Here is a 17,426-nt window from a genome sequence, read left to right as displayed (position 1 = left end):
ATTTGGCTTTTAACCCGTTTGTATATCATATGTATATCATATAAACAAAACAAAGTTCATGATCTTTGGAGGCAAACATAACAACACTACCGAATTAACTTTACAAGATGAAGCAATTCAACGAGTGAAAATAATCAAATACTTGAGAATCACAGTTCGACTCCCTACTATTGACGAAGAATTGAATATGAAGGAAAACCTCAAAACTGTGATAAAAAAAACTGCAAAGAAGGTTGGTTTCTTGATAAGGAACAGAAATAAGATCGATAAAGAAACAAGACTGATGCTTTATAAATCTATGGTTGGGTCGTATAGACTATTGTAGCTCAATTTTGATTTTGAACAACGAGACTGATTTGAATGAATTACAACAAGTGCAAAACCAAGCTTTAAGATCACTGAATCAAATCGGCGATATGTTGAAACAAACTAAATTATTGAGTGTCAAACAGAGAATTAACTTTAATATGCTTGTCCTTACTTATAAATGTGTCAAAGGTCTCTTGCCCGATTATCTAAGAGTAAACATATCACATGTTGGAGACGTTCAGCCTTACCTTTTGAGAAGAAACAATCAACTAAGACCATCAAGTAGCCTGCTAACCAACTCAGTATTTTACAAGGGATCAGCTTTATACAATGAATTATCAAAAACCTGTGATATTAGTGAACTAACATTGAATCAATTTAAAAAAAGAGCAAAAGATTATGTGATTGAAAACATTAAAATATAGTAAACTAGCCCAAATTAAGAACATGAAAAAGTGACATATCATCTAAATGATGGAAAAAAATACAACAACAACGTTTTTCCGCATATTTTCTCATTCTTAACTGTATTTTGTCAAAAACTGTAGTTGTGCGATTTATCCTTTTAGCCTTTCAATTTAAATAGTGAGAAATCCTAAACTTTTTTATTTTTTTGGGAAGTTATTTACGTAAGTCCTGATAAATTAAGAGCCGAAAATCACACTTTGTCCTTTTTTTTAGATAAATTTTAATAGCATTAAGTATACAATTCTTGTTTATAACTCAAAATTATTAAAATAATCTTTTTTCTTAATTATTCAAATATTTTATTTATTTAATTATTTTATTTTATCATATATTCATTAAGTTAAGTTAAGTTTAGTTTAGTTTAGTTTAACACAACATTTCAATTCGAACAATTAATAATAATTTTTTCCTTATATTTTGTACTATAACGGACCAATTAAAATCACATAATAGTAGTAGACAATACTTTAACTTTACATTACACTTAATTCATTTTTTTCTTTTTTGTTCTTTATAAGATATCACGTCGAGGACTAAAACTGATTAAAATATGGCAAAAAAAGACCTTAAAAACTAATAACAGTCACTAAGAGTAATCACGTTGGCTGCAAATGCACTACAAACGATTCAATTTTTGATAATTTTCATTTTTTTCAATTCGATATGTTTTTCAAAAACATTTTCAATTCTCTAAAATTTAATTTCTAGTACGAATTATTTTTATCGAGATTCAATTTTTTGTTACGATTCGCGAATGAGTGAATGAATGATGAGTAGAAAAGGGAAAAGTCAAATTCGTTCGTTTTTCCTAACTTTCATCGATAGCTATTCGGGCACTCGCGTATTGCAGTTCCCATGATAAATTTTTACACTTTTTCCCTTGCTTTCGCAATGAAAGTACGCGTCAAATACTTCGCCGTAGCCATGTTCGCGCCACCAAACACATAATTGTCTGTTCCAGATGCAGTCCAAATAGTAAATAACTGCGGGGAATTCATATCCGAGTAACGTATAAAAGTCCTGATCGCCCAAATGACCTTTGAAATAATACTTTTCGACGAGATTTTTGATGTTTTCCGGTTTAAGTGTCTCTTCGTAGAGCTTGCTTTGACGAATTGCCTCGAAATTGAGCATCACAACGCCCGAATTTAGTCCGGGATAGCCGTGTTTGATGTATTTCGCCCGCAAATTGTCGTCATCGAGGGTATCGGAAGAGCCTTCGGGGAAATACATGTCATACGGGTTCCCGAAATTCGTTCCTGGGTTCTTGGCGCGGTATTTATAGAGCACATGACGGTACACGGGAGTGAGTTCTGGCCCGAGCCCAAAGAGATTTTCGTCGGAGAACTTGTTGAACTCGTCAAAGAGCTCTTTGGCGTCAGAACGAAAGACGATGTCGCAGTCTACGAGAATTCCGCGTTTCATGGCGGGATCTACGATGCGATGGAGGCCCAAAGAAAGTAAAAATAAGGGGTCACTGTAATACGATCCGGAATTGTAGCTAAAAAGTGGCATCAAACTCTCGTGAATGTCTTTGATTTTGAGTCGGGCATCGTTCACGTCGTAAATTGTGTACAAATGGTTGAGTCTCCCGGTCAAACGGTTCCCGCGATACTTGTGAAACATCGTATTAATCGAATTTTCGAGCGAAACTTGGGAATTTTCGTCCGTGATGACGTGCAAATGCACCGATATCGACGTGTATTTCAGCAAACTCTTCAGAAAAAGGTCCAACTTGTGCTTCAGCGACTCATTTTCGTTCGCAAAAATCAGGAATAAGTTGTAATTGCTCGAACTGTGGCCCGCATTAAAGTCCGTGGCATTGCGTCGATAGTGATAACGATGCTTGTTACTTGTGTGATGTTGCCCATGCGAGCCGCCATGCATTTCCAGCTGCGTTTCTGCACCGCGTTGCAACACCGTCGGATGAAACATGTCGTTGTTCGCATAAATGATGAGCAAAAATCCCGAGCTGACGATCAAAATCAATAACACACGATTCATGTTGAAGGCTCGATGCGCGTTTCCTCCGCCGCCATGACTGTAGGTCGTCACTTGACGGAGGAAGGGGAGCGTGAGACGTTTGAAAACCGTTTTGACGCCTTTTTTGGGTGCGGGAAACAGTCAAAAGTCCGCAAATGCACAGACAGCAATTCGATTGTTTTGAAAATTTTTTACGGAAATTGCACCCAAGACACAAATTTGAGGTCTTAACATATGGAAAAGTGTCCCAGTTTCAATTTTTTGCGTTCAAAGCCTTCATGCCGTTAAATTTTCCCTAAAAAAACGAAAAAATGTGAGTTAAAATTTATTTTTTTTAAGAATTTGTTCAAAATTGACGAAAAAAACCTAAAATCTAGACCAATTTTTTCATTAAATCTTCCAATTCTTTCAGATTTCCGTCTTTGGCGGAGCATTCAACGAACTCTACTTGCTGCGACAGTTGAGAAAACCCAAAATCTTTGCCTTCCTTGCCCAAAAAGACCTGCCCGGAGTTGGAATTGTCCACGGATTGAAGTTGGCTGGTTCGTGTTACTCGAATAAGGTTCAATTCTTTCTCGAGAAGACCTTTTACGGCAGTTGCTCCTTTGGCGAGAGCTAAATCTTGCTTGTTACATGCCACAACGACGGGTGTTGAGCTCACCGAACTATCAGCGAGGATCGTGTAAAGGTAGCTAAAATATTTTTTTTGTGAAATTTAAGGAAATTTTTTAAAAAATTTTAGAAAAATCATACTCAGCGACATCCCGAATGTCCTTTTGAAGCGTTGCACTGTCAACCACAAAGACCAAAAGTCGCGCCGTCTTCTTGTATTGATCGAAAAATTTCTGGCGGACACGTTCGTGACCCGGAACATCCACAAGTCGGAAAACGGTCTTGTTTAAACCAATTCTATCGACATTTTCCTTCATCGACGTGTACGTTTCGCGCGGCTCCGAGTAAACCAGTTGCGAAAAAACTTGCGTTTTACCGGAATCGCAGACGCCAGCCAAAAGTACGTCAGTTCTTGCGGCGCGGCGACGTTTAAAAATCAGCAAAGCCACTAAAAATGCAAAATTTATTGATAAAAAGTGAAAATTTAATGTAAAAAATTATCAACTTACAGAGAGTGAAGAATAAAACGAGCAAAGCGACGATAACTGGACCAAAATTGAACTCTGACAACGACACAGAAGCCGCCCGAGCGGAACATTGTTTAGGTTTTGCATCCATTTCTTCCGTAATTTGAGGAAATTTCGCCAAAACTTTCGTCCAAAGATGCGAGGAGCACGAATCGAGCGAGTGACGTTGCCAAAACAATCGACTTGAATGCGGAATGGGCCCGAATTTCTTCGGATTTTTGCCTTGGGCAAGTAATTCTTGAACCAAAATCTCTATTCAAATTTATTTTTTTTTTTACAAATCTCTTTTAACCTGTTTTTTGTCACAGTTACTGCTCGCCTGCCACGTTTCCAGCATTTTTTCATGATCACAGTCGTGTAATTTGCATCCGGCACCGCTTCACGCAACTTCCTGAATTTCCGCTTGAACGGGTCCCGCATTTGTTTTGAAGCTCAAATAGGTATTCCAGAAAATCGCCACAAATTGCACCACCAACACTTGATAATTCAACGGGACAAAGTAGAAATTTGTTAGTTGCACCCAAGGCCATACGTAGTAATTCTTCTTGAGTATCTCAAGGTATTCGTTGTCGAGTTTCGTTTTGATTTCCTGCGGAGACTGACCTTGAAGCACGCCGATCGAGCTGATAAAGAAGCCAAGGAATGCCGGCGCGAAGACAAGTTGATCTAATGTGACTTTTTTGAGGGTGTTTACATGCCGATTGGGACCTTTTACGTGCTTTTCTAGGATTCCGTACCATTTTCGGAGACCGGGACCCTGAAAAAAAATTTTTTTTAAAGAAATTCTGAAAAAATTCGGATAAAAACGTGAAAATTTACCCCCACAAAGAAGCCAATGCTGAAAAATCGAAGTGTTCGAACGTAATCCAAGTTGTCCAACTTCTGTTTTTCCACAATTGTTTGAGAAATCAAGTCACCGACACCCATCAACGTGCCTGTAAGTGATTAATTTTGTTTAGAAATTATTTTTTTTAACACTTTCGCATTTCCTGTTGATACCTGATTGAATTGCTTGTGTCGCCACGGGATATTTATTCAAGAATGTTTTGTAAGCTCGTAACATTTTCAATCAATTTTACAGATTTTTCTAAATTTATTAAAAAATTTTTATTTTTTCAATGAAAATTCACAAAAAGCCGGTTCAAATGTAATTTTTTTACAAGAAAATTCGTAAAATTGAAAAAATTTAGTGTCGATTGACACAAAATAAACGTTTATCAAGAGAATTATCTGTTAATTTCAGGTCCTTATCAAATTTAGTGATGTCTTTGTTTATAATTATTACGCGACAAGATGAATATTTTGTATCCACACGACACGAAAAGTGTATCGCCAACTCTCTATAGTGACTGGGAATCAATTTCGAGTAGGTTAGAAGCACTTTTGGATGTGAGATGTTAATTTGGCGCGTAAATTTTCAAGCAACGTGAGTCAGGTTGTTAATGGGAAATGCGCATGCGTGAATTTTTTGACTTATTTTTAATTAAAAAAAAATTAAATTAAATTTAAAAAATTTTTTTTTTAGGTTTTTGTTGCTTGAAGAAGAAATTTTTAGATGAAAAATAATTTTTTAGTAAAATTTTAAGTCAAAAAGTGGAAAAAAAAATTCAACAGAAGCAAAAATTAAACAAACAAAGAGAGATAATTGCTTCAAAAACGAGAGAAACGATCGAGAGTGAACATTATCACGCACGAACTCACAGCATTTCAGTTTAGTTGGAGACGCGGTACGGTTCGTTCGTTCTTTTAACGAGTCCAGGAAACATTTCGAGCCAATTAAGTATAGAAATAGATTGAAAAGTGATAAAATATATTCTGTCTTAATAAATCGTACGCGTAATAATTAATTTGTTGTGACGTGCTGTCAGTATTAAATTCGATTAAAAGTGCTGTGATTTTAATAAAAAACTTAAAAATTAAAAAAATTATGAAATTTTGAACAAAAAAATTGAAAAATGGAAACAACTCAAAAGCCGTTAAAGCCAAATCCACGTGAAAAAGCGAATTTTTTGTCACTTTTGACCTTTTGGTGGACCATAGACTTCTTTAAACTCGGATATCGTAAAGTAATCGAGTTCGGTGACCTTTTTAAGCCGTTACAATGTGATCATTCCGAAGTTTTAGGAAATCGTCTTGAACAGTGAGTATGCAAAAAAAAAGTGAATTTATGACGAAATTAGCCGAAAAAGATGAAATAATTAAAAATGTGAAGGCCAATTTCAAGGGTTTTGCTTGTTTGGGACTTAGTGAAATACTTGAAGTTACTTTGAATGAAAATTTTGATAAGATATGGAGATATTCAGGAAGGTAGCTTTCAGTGTGTGGCGAAAAGTAAATAAATTATGTAATTAATGAGGAGATAACGATGATCAAATAGACTTTCCTCTTACGGATTTTGTGAGAAAAATTACCAAATTTATGAAAAAAAGTGAAATTTTTTGGAATTTTTTAAAATAAAAATTAAACAAATGAAATTTTTTGCAAAGATTTTGAAAAAACAAAAATTTTAGATTTTTTTCTTTGTTTTCGTCAGATAACAGAAATAATGGAAAGGAAAAAATTGCCAATTATCAATGAATTTGATTATCTTATCTAAAAACGTCATTTTAAGTGCAACAACTGATAAAAATTTGCATTTTATGAGGTTTGAAGTCACAAAAAATTAATTATTTTAAAATTAAATTTTTTTTATATTTTTAAAAAAATAAATTTAATTTTAATTAAAAAAAAAAAATTCAATTAAATTTTAATTAAAAAAAAAATTTTAATAAAAATTTGTTAAAATTAATTAAATTTATTTTTTTTATTTTAATAAATTTATTTTATTTTTTAAATTAATATTTTTTTTAAATTTTATTAGGTACCTAATTTTACCAAAAGTTAAATTTAATGAATTAAATCGAAAATAAATTAAATAAAAAATTAAATAAATAATAATTAAATAAAAAAAAATATTAAAAATGAATGAAAATTAAAAAAAAAATTAAAAAAATGAATAATTTATTAATTAAAACAACATTAGAGACAAAAAAAAAATTTTTTTGATAAGAACTTCGGACTTTCTTCTCACAAAATCACTGCTAATCAGTAAAATTTTTTGATGAATCATGCTGGGGAAACAATCTCGCAAATATTGAATGAGCGTAAATAAATAAACAAAATAGTAAAATAAACTCAAACTCGAAATTTTATGTGATGCGTGAATAATTTTCATTAAAAATCGCCTAAACTGACAATTTTTTTTGTATTTTTCACAGTGAATGGTTCAAAGAAGTTCAAAAAAATCAAAAAAGCCCATCTCTGATCAAAGCTCTGGCAAAAACTTTTTGGAAGGAATACACAATTTCAGCATGTGTCCAAATTTTCAACGAACTTTTCCTGAGAATTGCTCAACCTTTGGTGCTTGGAAGGCTTTTGTTGTATTTTAAGTGAGATTTTTTATTAATTTTTTTTAAGAAATATTTTTTTTACTTGAAAAAAAAATTTTTTTTTAGACAAGAACCTGGCATAACATCCGATGAAGCACTTTACTACACAATCGCGCTGGTTTGTTTAAACTGCTTGAACGCAATTTGTGTAAATCAATACATTCTCGGTGCATTTCATAATGGCATGAAAGTTCGTGTGGCGATTTGCAGTGCAGTTTATCGCAAAGCCCTTCGATTATCGAAAACTGCGTTGGGAGATACTTCTCCGGGCAAAGTCATCAACTTACTTTCGAACGATGTGAACCGTTTTGACATCGTTAGCGTCGTTATTCATCACATGTGGAGTGCCCCATTACTCGCTGTCATCGTGGGATACCTCCTGTACCGCGAAGATGGATATCCCGGACTCATCGGGATGTTTGTCATCTTCTTCGTTGTGCCGCTGCAATCCTACACGGGCAAACTTGCGTCTCAATTTCGCCTTCAGACAGCTTTGCGAACCGATGAAAGGGTTCGTCTCATGGACGAAATCATCTCCGGCATACAAGTCATCAAATATTACGCGTGGGAAGTGCCTTTTGCCAAATTAATTCGCGTCGCGAGAAAAATGGAGCTGCGTGTCGTGAGGAAAAGTAGTTATGTGAGAGCTCTTTACATGACTTTCATGCTTTTCACGACGAGAATGGCGCTGTTTGCGACAATGTTAGCAATTGTGGTACTCGGTGACGAGCTGACAGCCTCAAAAGTGTATGTGACAGCTGCTTATTATGCCATAATTTCGAGTACAATGTCTCAAATGTGGGTTCGAGGGGTGGCGGAGATCGCAGAAGCCTTTGTTTCGATCAAAAGAATCAAAAAATTCTTAGAATATGAGGAAAAGGAGTCGGAAAAACTGAAACATGATGAGAAATATTTGAAAGAAATTCATGAAAATGGCGATTTAAAGCTCAAAACCGTAGAAAATAACGGAAACTCGGATCTCCCGCCAAAAATAGCACTTTCAATGAGGAACGTAACTGCCAAATGGGATGCCGTTCATGAGCAAGGCTTTAAAAATGACTCAAAAATTGAAGTTGCCGATGTCAAAGATGAGTCCCGATTGACTTTAGATTCCATTAACATCAATATCCCCAAAGGAAAACTCATTGGCGTCGTTGGTGCTGTTGGCGCCGGCAAAAGTAGTCTTCTTCAAGCCATTTTACGTGAACTTCCTTTGATATCCGGGTCAATTTCGTACTCTGGGGACATCAGTTACGCAAGTCAGGAAGCATGGATCTTCGCCTCTACTGTTCGGCAAAACATCCTTTTCGGGCAGGAAATGAACAAAGAACGATATGATGCTGTTGTAAAGGTTTGCGCTTTGCTAAAAGACTTTGAGCAACTTCCGTTTGGCGATTTAACAATAGTTGGCGAACGAGGCACGGCACTTTCAGGCGGGCAAAAAGCTCGCATCTCCTTGGCACGAGCCGTTTATCGAAAAGCTGACATTTATTTGCTGGATGATCCATTATCTGCTGTCGATGCGCACGTCGGGCGACATTTATTCGAGGAATGCATCGGACATCGAGGTCGTTTAGGCAAACAACGTGCCACGAGGATCTTGGTGACACATCAAGTGCATTACCTGAAAGATGCGGATGTCGTGGTTGTACTGAAAGAGGGCAAAATTGAGCATATGGGATCGCCTCAGGAACTTTCGCGAATGGGAATTGATTTTTCGAAGATGTTAGAATCCGAGGAATATCGTGACGGCAGTTCTGAAGTCGATGAACAGTCGAAAAGGGGCGGTTCTCGTACCGGAAGTCGCAGTAGAAAGAGTTCCGTGACGTCAAGTGGGTCACAAAGTCCCGAAGGATCACTCGATGGAAGCGATGATGAAGACGATAAAAAGGTTGAACAGCAAAATAATTTGGAAGAAAGCAGCAAAGGGAAAGTTCAAGGCGTTTTTCGTAAATATTTGGCAGCAGGATCGCATCCAATTTGCTTCACACTGATTTTTGGCATGTTTTTCCTCACGCAAGCGATCGCAAGTACGATTGATTGGTGGTCGAGTTATTGGACGTCGCAGGAAGAATGGAGAAATTACCTGAAATTGAATGAAACGCAGCTCGAAAATGCGAATGACGAAGGTTACGCGAGTCATTTTGTGAATTACTTCAGTGCAGCCATTGCGGTACTTTTTAACGAACCGGAGCCCTTGAGTAGCAATATTTGTGCAATAATTCATGGATCGTTGTTGGCTGCGTTGTTTTTATTTGCACTCACGAGATCAATTACTTTTTATAATTCAGCAGTTCGGTCTTCGCAAAAATTGCATGATGAAATGTTTAAAGGGGTAGTTGGGGCACCAATGAGATTTTTTGACACGAATCCGAGTGGAAGGATTTTGAATCGGTAAGTTTTCTTTTATTTTTGGCAATTTTTTTAAAGTTTTGGCAAAAAATTATTCATTTGTAGAAAAATTTGACAAAAATTGCTTTGACACAGTTTTTGACACAGTTTTTTTGTTCTTGATTTAGTTTTCAAAACAAAACTATGTCAAAGGAAAAAAAATTTTCAGTTTCAAAAAAAAATTTTTTCAGTTTCAATTTTTTAGCAGTTTTGAGTTAAAAAATGATTAAAAATGAGGAATTAGAGGCCTCTGACAAATTTTTATCCATTTGGAGCAAGATTTGACAAAAATTGCTTTGACACAGTTTTTGACACAGTTTTTTTGTTCTTGATTTAGTTTTCAAAATAAAACTATGTCAAAGGAAAAAAAATTTTCAGTTTCAATTTTTTAGCAGTTTTGAGTTAAAAAATGATTAAAAATGATAAATTAGAGCCCTCTGATAAATTTTTATCCATTTGGAGCAAGATTTGACAAAAATTGCTTTGACACAGTTTTTGACACAGTTTTTTTGTTCTTGATTTAGTTTTCAAAACAAAACTATGTCAAAGGAAAAAAAATTTTTCAGTTTCAATTTTTTAGCAGTTTTGAGTTAAAAAATGATTAAAAATTATAAATTAGAGCCCTCTGACAAATTTTTGTCCATTTGGAGCAAGATTTGACAAAAATTGCTTTGACACAGTTTTTGACACAGTTTTTTTGTTCTTGATTTAGTTTTCAAAACAAAACTATGTCAAAGAAAAAAATTTTTTTTCAGTTTCAATTTTTTAGCAGTTTTGAGTTAAAAAATGATTAAAAATGATAAATTAGAGCCCTCTGACAAATTTTTATCCATTTGGAGCAAGATTTGACAAAAATTGCTTTGACACAGTTTTTGACACAGTTTTTTTGTTCTTGATTTAGTTTTCAAAACAAAACTATGTCAAAGGAAAAAAAATTTTTCAGTTTCAATTTTTTAGCAGTTTTGAGTTGAAAAATGATTAAAAATGATAAATTAGAGCCCTCTGACAAATTTTTATCCATTTGGAGCAAGATTTGACAAAAATTGCTTTGACACAGTTTTTGACACAGTTTTTTTGATTTAGTTTTCACAGTTTTTTTTCTTGATTTAGTTTTCAAAACAAAACTATGTCAAAGGAAAGTTTTTGACACAATTTTTTTGTTCTTGATTTAGTTTTCAAATTAAAACTATGTCAAAGGAAAAATTTTTTTTCAGTTTCAATTTTTTAGCAGTTTTGTTTTGAAAAAATGATTTAAAAGATGACAAATTTTTATCCAAAATTTGACAAAAATAAATTGATTTAGTTTTCAAAACAAAAGAGCCCTCTGAGCCCTCTGACAAATTTTTATCCATTTGGAGCAAGATTTGACAAAAATTGCTTTGACACAGTTTTTGACACAGTTTTATTCTTGATTTAGTTTTCAAAACAAAACTATGTCAAAGGAAAAAAAAAAGTTTCGATTTTTTCAGTTTTGAGTTAAAAAATGATTAAAAATGATAAATTAGAGCCCTTTGACAAATTTTTATCCATTTGGAGCAAGATTTGACAAAAATTTTTGACACAGTTTTTTTGCAGTTATTGAAAAAAAAATTTTCAGTTTAAAAAATGATTAAATTGATAAATTATAGCCCCTTTGACAAATTTTTATCCATTTGGAGCAAAATTTGACAAAAATGGCTTTGACACACAGTTTTTTTGCTCTTGATTTAGTTTTCAAAACAAAACTATGTCAAAGGAAAAAAAATTTTTTAGCAGTTTTTTTCATGATAAATTTTCAAATTTTTATCCATTTGGAGCAAGATTTGACAAAAATTGCTTTGCAGTTTTTTTTTTGAGTTCAAAGGAAAAAAAATTTTTTCAAAAGTTTTGATTAAAAAATTATAAATTAGAGCCCTCTGACAAATTTTTATCCATTTGGAGCAAGATTTGACAAAAATTGCTTTGACACAGTTTTTGACACAGTTTTTTTGTTCTTGATTTAGTTTTCAAATCAAAACTATGTCAAAGGAAAAAATTTTTTTCATTTTCAATTTTTTTTGCAGTGCCCTTTGACAAATTTTTATCCAGTACTTTTCTGAGTTAAAAAATAAAATTACAAATCCATTTGGAGCAAGATTTGACAAAAACTTTGACAAACCTTCTTTTAAAAACTGATAAAATTATACTTTTCTGCTAAAATTTTATCCAAAACATTTTTTTCAGTTTCTCCAAAGACTGCGGCGCCACAGACGAATTCCTGCCAAAAGCCATCCTCGATTCCAGTCAAATTCTTCTCAACATGAGTGGAGCGATCATCGTCACAGCAATCGTCAACTACTATTACATCATTCCAATCGCCGTTTTAGCGATCGTTTTTCAACTTGTGCGAAAAATCTACCTTCGAACGTCGAAAAATGTCAAAAGATTGGAAAGTATCGTTCGGTCGCCCGTTTTTACGCATCTCGCCGTCACTTTGAACGGTCTCCCGATTATTCGCGCTTTTGGAACGCAGGAAATTTTGACGCAGGAATTTGATGCACTGCAAGATGCGCATTCGGCAGCTTGGTACATGTTCATTGTGGGAGCAACAGCTTTTGGATTCATGCTCGATTTGATGTGTTTGATATTTTTTGCCGTGGTGACGTTTAGTTTTCTCGTGTTGCCAAAGGGAGGCGATCAAGTTGGGTTGGCAATCACTCAAGTTATGGCTTTGACGGGCATGATGCAGTGGGGAGTGCGTCAAAGTGCCGAAGTTTCGAACCAATTGATGTCCGTGGAGCGAATTCTCGAATACAAAACGATCGCCAAAGAAAAGGAACCGGAAAAAGCGGTTGAAGTAGCGAAAGATTGGCCTACAAAGGGAAGTATTGAGTTCAGAAAAGTTAGTTATCGTTATCATGAAGAAGGAGAATTAGTTTTAAAGGACTTGGAATTTGAAGTTAAATCCGGTGAAAAGGTAAAATTTATAAAAATTTGATAAAATTCGTTAAAATTTAATCCTTAAAAATATTTTTAGATTGGAATTGTTGGTCGAACAGGCGCTGGAAAGAGTTCCCTCATCGGAGTTTTGTTCAGAATCGCCCTCGTTGAAGGTGAAGTCATCATTGACGGCATCGACACATCCCGAATTCCCCTCAGAAACTTACGTCAAAAAATTTCCATCATTCCGCAAGATCCCGTCCTGTTTTCAGGCACTTTACGTCGCAATTTGGATCCTTTTGAGGAATTCCAGGACTCAAGTTTGTGGAAAGCTCTTGAAGAAGTCGAGCTAAAAGACATCGCGAGTGGTCCTCTTGGGCTCCAAAGTGCCGTCGCTGCTGGCGGAAGCAATTTCAGTGTTGGTCAACGGCAATTGCTGTGTTTGGCTCGTGCAATTTTGAGAAATAATCGAATTTTGGTGCTGGATGAGGCAACAGCGAATGTCGATCGTGAGTTAAAAAAATGAGATTTTTATTAAAATTCGTTAAAAATTTTAATTTTTTTTAATAGCTCACACGGATGAATTGATCCAATTGACAATCAGAAGACAATTTGCTCATTGTACGGTTCTGACAGTGGCTCATAGACTTCACACAATCATGGATAGCGATCGAGTGCTTGTAATGGATGCAGGACGAGCTGAAGAATTTGGACCGCCGCATGAAATTTTGCAGTTGCCGGCAGGGATATTCAGGGAAATGGTTGAGTCGACGGGTAAATTTATTAAAATTTTATTCAAAAATTTTAAATTTAAAAAAAAAAATTTTTTTTAGGACCACAAGAAAGTGCAAATTTGATGCAAATTGCCAGATTAAAATACGAAATGAAAATTTAGGGAATTTTTTTTTGTTATTATTTGTTATAAATTTGAATAAAAAAGTGGATGTACTTATCATAATTTTCATTTTTGAATCAAAACTCACAACAAAAGGCGATTTTTAGGTAGAAAATTAAAGAAATTAAATTTTTAATACTTAAAATTTTTTATTTATTTTTTTTATGAAGTTGCATAACAACAATATATTTTGTAAAACATTAAATTAATTAATCAGATGCCATTTAAAATATATTATTTTGGTTGTTAAAATATTTTCGTTCTTCACTACTTAGAATTTTGGTTCTTTTAGAATACTTCTTCGTCTTTTAAACTTCTTTGGGCTCCTTCGGTATCCATCATGAGGTCATGATCGAACATTTTGGAGCGTACATTTTTGCTATTATCTGTGTCGATTGCTACCAATTGAGGATCCAACACGCATGGGAAGTATGGTTGTCTGTAATTTTTTAAAAAATTCTCATTTTAAATAAATTGAGTTGCCAAAATTTAATTATTTTAATAGAAAAAATTTTAAAAATTTGATACAAATAAAAAAAATATTTTTTCTTAATTTTGAAAAAAATTATTAAAAATTAAAAAAAATATTTTTTTTTCGATTTAAGGAAAAATTCTTACTGTTTCAGCGCTGAAGCTGGTTTTTTGAAAGGAACCATGATAACATTGGATCTTTTTCCATTTGTCCATCCACGGGAGTATTGAAAAGTTTGACCAGCTGTTATGTGAGTAATATACATACACAAGAAAAGATACACGATTACACCCATTTTTTTGAATGACCTGTAAAAGCAAAAAAAAAATATTAAAAAATAAATTAAATTACACGTAAAGAAAAAATTTAATAAAAAATAAATAATAAATTTTTAATAATTTTAATTTGAATTTTTTCTCTTTACAAACAATACTTATATTTCCAAGAATTAAAAAACAAAAATAAAATAGAAAAAAAAATTTGAAAATGTGAATTTTTATAATTTCATGAAAATTAGAGAATTTTTAGTTGAATTTTAATAAATTTTTATTTATTTTGAGTACTTGTTGTTAACAAATCGTTTCTTTAAAAAAATAAATAATAAAAAATAAAAAAAAAATTAAAATTAATAAAAAAAATATTAATTTGCAAATAATTAATTTAAATTAATTTTTAATTTATATTTCCTTATTAGAAATTTACTATAATTCTGTTAAAAACTGAAAATATATCAAAATTCTAATTAAATAAAATTTTTCCATAAGTTAATATAGTAATCCTTTACGAAATTTACTTTAAAAGCTTTAAATTTGGCTAAAATTTTACTTTTTTTTAATTAAAATTGATCAAAAATTATTTATAACAATTTGTTTGATATCACTTAAATTTAAATTAAATTTAAATACATACCACTTGAAATAATTTTCTAAAATATCCTAAGTAATTTTCTTAAAATTATCCTGCGATAACTAAGTGCAATTTACACGATTTCTGATGCTTTTGCGTGATTTTTGCGGTTTGACAGGCACTTTATATAGAATTTCAAATCAAATTATTCTAAATTTTAGACGAATTGGAGCAAGCGCAGATATTTTGAATATCAGGTTTGTATCTCTCGTTGATTAGAAAACAATACCTAATTTACATAAAACATATAATTTGATACTTAGACAAAAGGCGAAATTATCACTTACAAAGATTGGTTTTCTTATTCACACGCAGGGATCATCAATAGGTCGAATCGAAAATTGGTCGTTGATTGCATCGACTTGCCGCCCCCTGTTGAAACGTAATACAAGTTAATGCCATTTGTGCCACGCACGATTTTCTTAGGATACTTTATGACGTCTTGATACAAAAGATGTAGGCAGCAAAGGAGCTTTATTTGAGGGTTTTTGAACCTTTTTGGCCTTTAATTTAAATAATTTTCAATTTTATTGTTAATTTATTAGGATTTTTTTAAATTCACAAAAATTGGATTAAAAATTAATTTTATAAAAAAAATTTTTTTTGAACTAAAAGGAAGTCAATAACAATTTTTGGTAAATTTCTGAATAGCAAAAATACAGAATTTTCTTCAAAATTTAAATTTTTATTAATTTTTGTTAATTTTAAGGTTTTAACTTCACATATTGAGGCAAAATTTGAATTTCAAAAATAAAATTTAGGTCTATTTTCGAAAAAAATAAAAAAAAAATACTTTTTCAATAATTTTTTAAAAATAATTTTTATTCCTGCTTATTGATTTAATAATCAAGCTGCTTCAGCAACAACTCCAAGTCATCAAAAAATTTATCAATCTCTGAATTTCCTTTTAGATTTTTTCCTTTAAACCTCCTTATTTGTTCAAATAATCCAATAAAAGCTATCGAATTGAAGTAAAATATTCCCAGAGTCACTTTTTTCAATGAAATTACTCGAAAAAGTTCAAAATTCAACATTTCTCCATTAAATCCGTTAACATTTTTCAAAATTTTGCCTTCCTTGCATCTTTTGACCTCATTTGTCTTGCTTGTAATTGCCTCAAGAAACACCAATTTACACAAAAATCGATAATTTTCCATTTCCTCGATGATCATCAGTATCAAAGAAAGGCTCAGCATCACTTCCAAAAACGGTAAAAATTCCTTTTTATGAATATCTGCATCAACATCTGTCAAAATAATCACAATTTTGATAAAATTCATTCCATGCTGACACAACAACATGAAAAAAGTTGACGCAAATGCGTTATTTATCTCCTTCGTCAAGAGTCCCAAGTCCAAAAGTTCATTCATGACATTTTTTTCTGCTGATAACGAGTCCCTTATGCAAGCGTTGCGTGTCACAAGAACTGCCCAAAACTGCAAGTACCGCAAACAGTGACTGACAAAATAGAATCCAGATAAGAAATTTACCAAAGTAACTTTTTTCACGTGAGTCAGACACGACAAACTGATGATGGCGATAAGACTTGCGATCCAGATTATTTTTAAATAAATTTTTAAATTTCCTGAAGAAGTTTTTCGAGATAATTTCATGCAAATATCATTTAGTCGCTTAGAATGACGAATTATCTCAAATTCCATTAAAATATCGAAAAATCCTTCAAAAATTATTTTGTATTCGTTGAAACTGACGAGAAATGATGGTAAGCTAAAAATGAGAAAAGCATCCACGGAAAGATCAATTCCGTAATAAATTATAAAAACTTTTTTCAGAAAAATCAATAAAATTGTGAATTTTAAATTATTCGGGAAGAAAGGAACTAATCCAACAAACTTGAAGAACTTTAATAAAAATTTCATTTTTTTTTTGCTTCCTTTTAGTGCGCTCTCAACTTCACTAATGAATAAATTCCATTCAAAACAACCCTTCTAAGCAAATTCGTAAAAAAAAGCATTGACCGTCTGTTGCATGACCGCCTTTTTTCATAATGGAATTTAACGCTCTTTTTATATACTTTTTTATGAAAGGTAAGCCTGAAGCAATAAGGAAAAATGTTTTACATTACAAAAGAGTTTAGGTTCGGGATTAGGTAGGAATGTTATTTTTAGCATTCCAACTTAGCATTTTTTTTTGGATTTTCATCAAAAAAATTATTCAAATAAAATTCTTGAATTAACGATAATGCAATTTACGAATTTTTTAACGGAAATTTTTTGAATTGACATTTAAAATTTTTTTTTAATAAAAATGTCAAAAGATTCAATTTTTTAATAATTTTCATTTATTTTAATTATTAAATTAAATGTAAAATGTTAAAAAATAATTTTAAAAACATTTTTTTGTTTTGAATTTAAATATTGAATTAACAATAAAGCGATTTTCAATTTTTTAATGGATTTTATTTAAATTGACATTCACAAATTTTTTCTTAAAAAAGTAAAAAAAATTATCACATTTTGCAAATTTTTAATTTAAAAATTTTAAAACCAAATAAAAATTAAACGAAAAAGTGATTT

General features: G+C 32.3%; 4 protein-coding genes and 1 long non-coding RNA gene across 5 annotated transcripts; 1 reads left to right on the top strand and 4 right to left on the bottom strand.

Annotated features, from left to right (window-relative positions):
- Positions 1 to 1,566: 1,566 nt before the first annotated feature.
- On the bottom strand, positions 1,567 to 2,945 carry LOC134830988 (xyloside xylosyltransferase 1). Its single transcript, XM_063844613.1, has one exon. It carries the CDS (start codon positions 2,779 to 2,781, stop codon positions 1,603 to 1,605), a length of 1,179 nt encoding a protein of 392 aa, XP_063700683.1. The 5' UTR covers positions 2,782 to 2,945; the 3' UTR covers positions 1,567 to 1,602.
- A 127-nt stretch (positions 2,946 to 3,072) lies between these two features.
- LOC134829571 (signal recognition particle receptor subunit beta) lies at positions 3,073 to 4,134 on the bottom strand. The gene is made up of 3 exons (XM_063842722.1): positions 3,882 to 4,134; positions 3,514 to 3,820; positions 3,073 to 3,452 (listed from the first exon to the last, which is right to left on the bottom strand). Exons 1-3 carry the CDS (start codon positions 3,988 to 3,990, stop codon positions 3,134 to 3,136), a joined length of 735 nt encoding a protein of 244 aa, XP_063698792.1. The 5' UTR covers positions 3,991 to 4,134; the 3' UTR covers positions 3,073 to 3,133.
- LOC134829570 (protein Mpv17) lies at positions 4,134 to 5,223 on the bottom strand. The gene is made up of 3 exons (XM_063842721.1): positions 4,899 to 5,223; positions 4,719 to 4,834; positions 4,134 to 4,656 (listed from the first exon to the last, which is right to left on the bottom strand). The coding sequence occupies exons 1-3, from the start codon at positions 4,960 to 4,962 to the stop codon at positions 4,279 to 4,281; spliced, it is 558 nt and encodes a 185-aa protein (XP_063698791.1). The 5' UTR covers positions 4,963 to 5,223; the 3' UTR covers positions 4,134 to 4,278.
- A 631-nt stretch (positions 5,224 to 5,854) lies between these two features.
- LOC134830688 (ATP-binding cassette sub-family C member 4-like) lies at positions 5,855 to 13,571 on the top strand. The gene is made up of 7 exons (XM_063844244.1): positions 5,855 to 6,039; positions 7,157 to 7,327; positions 7,394 to 9,721; positions 11,921 to 12,653; positions 12,714 to 13,125; positions 13,187 to 13,390; positions 13,450 to 13,571. The coding sequence occupies exons 1-7, from the start codon at positions 5,855 to 5,857 to the stop codon at positions 13,509 to 13,511; spliced, it is 4,095 nt and encodes a 1,364-aa protein (XP_063700314.1). The 3' UTR covers positions 13,512 to 13,571.
- Positions 13,572 to 13,736: 165 nt separating this feature from the next.
- LOC134832160 (uncharacterized) lies at positions 13,737 to 14,976 on the bottom strand. The gene is made up of 3 exons (XR_010162046.1): positions 14,893 to 14,976; positions 14,130 to 14,291; positions 13,737 to 13,950 (listed from the first exon to the last, which is right to left on the bottom strand). It is a non-coding gene; the product is annotated as an uncharacterized LOC134832160 (long non-coding RNA).
- Between the last annotated feature and the right edge of the window lie 2,450 nt (positions 14,977 to 17,426).

Source organism: Culicoides brevitarsis, chromosome 2, assembly GCF_036172545.1.
Source record: "Culicoides brevitarsis isolate CSIRO-B50_1 chromosome 2, AGI_CSIRO_Cbre_v1, whole genome shotgun sequence".
Lineage (NCBI taxonomy): Eukaryota > Metazoa > Arthropoda > Insecta > Diptera > Ceratopogonidae > Culicoides > Culicoides brevitarsis.
This window is presented reverse-complemented; position numbering and strand designations above follow the sequence as displayed.